Genomic DNA, 1820 nt, shown 5'->3' with positions numbered 1-1820 from the left:
TTTGGCCTTTTATTGCCTTTATTCGATAGAGACAGCTGAAGATAGACAGGAAAGGGGCGTAGAGAGAGTGGGGATGACACGCAGCAAAGGGCCGCCAGCTCTACCAACTGAGCTAACTGGACACCCCAGGAATATAATTTTAGCAAAGAAATGCAAAACCCTTTATTCTAATTTTTATATATATATTAATATATAGCCCTCTGTGAAAATCCTCAGAATATAGTAATATATGTTTTCTGAAAAAACTAAATATAAGAAGACCGACCTGTAAATAAACAGCTAAATGTGTATTTTGCCAGTTTTCTTTCCACCAGTGTGAAAGAAGACATGTTATTCAAGGATTCAAGGGGGCAAGCTGAGCCTTCAGCCATGGTGACAGGATTAGGATTTTGGAGTGACTGGAAAGATATGCACTCTCCCTTGTGGCAATTCAAAATAAATTAGGAACTTAATATAGGACTGTATGTTATTCACAATTATCCTGATAATAAAAGTTGTGTAAAAACAAAATATAATAAACTTAAATGAATAGTTTACACAATAAAATTGTATATTGTCCCATCCCTACCTGCCCCACTGTTTGCAACAGATCAATCCAGCAGTGAGGTAATAGTTATTTGGTCATTTGGTAAAATAGAATAAAAAAAGTCAAAATGAAAAAATTACTAATGTATATGATGAATGAGTTAATTGTTGAGGAAGAATTTAACAGTCTCACGGTCTGAGGGGAAAAGGTGGTCTTTAAGTCAGAAGCTTTTGTACCTTGTCCCAGAATGCAGCAGGGTCAAAGTACATGACCTTTGTGTCCTTAATGGTAGCTGCAGCCCGGTCCTCTAGGTCCATTTATATTGAGTGACTCAGAAAAATTATATCTGATAAATAATAAATGGAAAATGTCTTACCTGTCTTGAAAATTAATTTCTAACTCTGCCCCTTCTCTCCTCAGCGGTCCAAGAAGCTGCCAGTAAGAAGAGCAACAATCTTTTATTGGACACTTCTGATCTGGCCATTAGTCAGTACAGTCTGCTGGGGCATACGCCTCCTCGCTCTGCACCAGACAGCCCAGCCATTCACGCACGAGACTGCTCCTCAGCAGCAGCCAGTGAAGAACCTGCTCCTGCGGTGGAGGAGGGAGGTCAGATGGTCACAGCTGACGTTTGCCTTCAGGGTGACACTGATGTCAAATCTGACCCCAGTACCACTCAAAGTTCCGAGCAGAGCATGCCGCTTCTGTCTCCTGTGATCATCGTGACCCAACAGTTTGACGAATCATCCACAGAGGAGGCTTCTTGCTTCGAGGAAACCCAAGAGGAGGTCCAGCTTGGAACTGACACGCCATCAATTACAGCAGGGTCCAACTCAGACACGCCAGACTCTGAGGCAGCTATTACACGTGAAGCTGGCTACATCTGGATGCACCTTGCCTAACCAGATTACACTAATCCTGTGCCAGGACTCTCCCGACCTTTTCCAGTGTCCACTCTGTCCTCGCTGCAGTCCACAGATGTTCCAGCTGAGTGCGCCCAAAGTGATCGATCTGCCACGCCTGAAAATTCTTCCACACCTGACCTCTCAACCTCGGATCAAATAACAGAAGACACAGCGTCTGTCCAGCTTCCCTGCCCCTCCTCGCCACACCCACCTAGTACAGATGGTCCAATGAAAATCAGCCTCCTGTCACTGAGCGAGGCTATCGGTTGCAACTCCGCAGCACCTTCTGTACAGCAGACAATGGCACAGCAGACCACTGACAGAGCTGTCTACCTGACGGGAGAAATAAAGGACAACTGGGAGGTGGAGAGGGTAAAAGAGGAGGAAGA

At 44.5% G+C, this 1820-nt stretch overlaps 1 protein-coding gene across 1 annotated transcript in view; it reads left to right on the top strand.

Annotated features, from left to right (window-relative positions):
* The window catches only part of LOC118334604 (protein Niban 1-like), a 5647-nt gene extending 3833 nt beyond the window's left edge, over window positions 1-1814 (top strand). Inside the window, exon 8 of the mRNA XM_035670576.1 lies at window positions 947-1814. Coding sequence (XP_035526469.1) covers window positions 947-1428 — 482 coding nt within the window. The 3' untranslated portion in view covers window positions 1429-1814. The remainder of the gene's footprint in view (window positions 1-946) is intronic.
* The last annotated feature ends 6 nt before the right edge of the window (window positions 1815-1820 follow it).

Source organism: Morone saxatilis, unplaced genomic scaffold (genome assembly GCF_004916995.1).
Source record: "Morone saxatilis isolate NCDOM2014 unplaced genomic scaffold, NCSU_SB_2.0 Contig23, whole genome shotgun sequence".
Lineage (NCBI taxonomy): Eukaryota > Metazoa > Chordata > Actinopteri > Moronidae > Morone > Morone saxatilis.
Note: the sequence above shows the minus strand (reverse complement) of the source record. Positions and strands in the feature narration are given on the sequence as shown.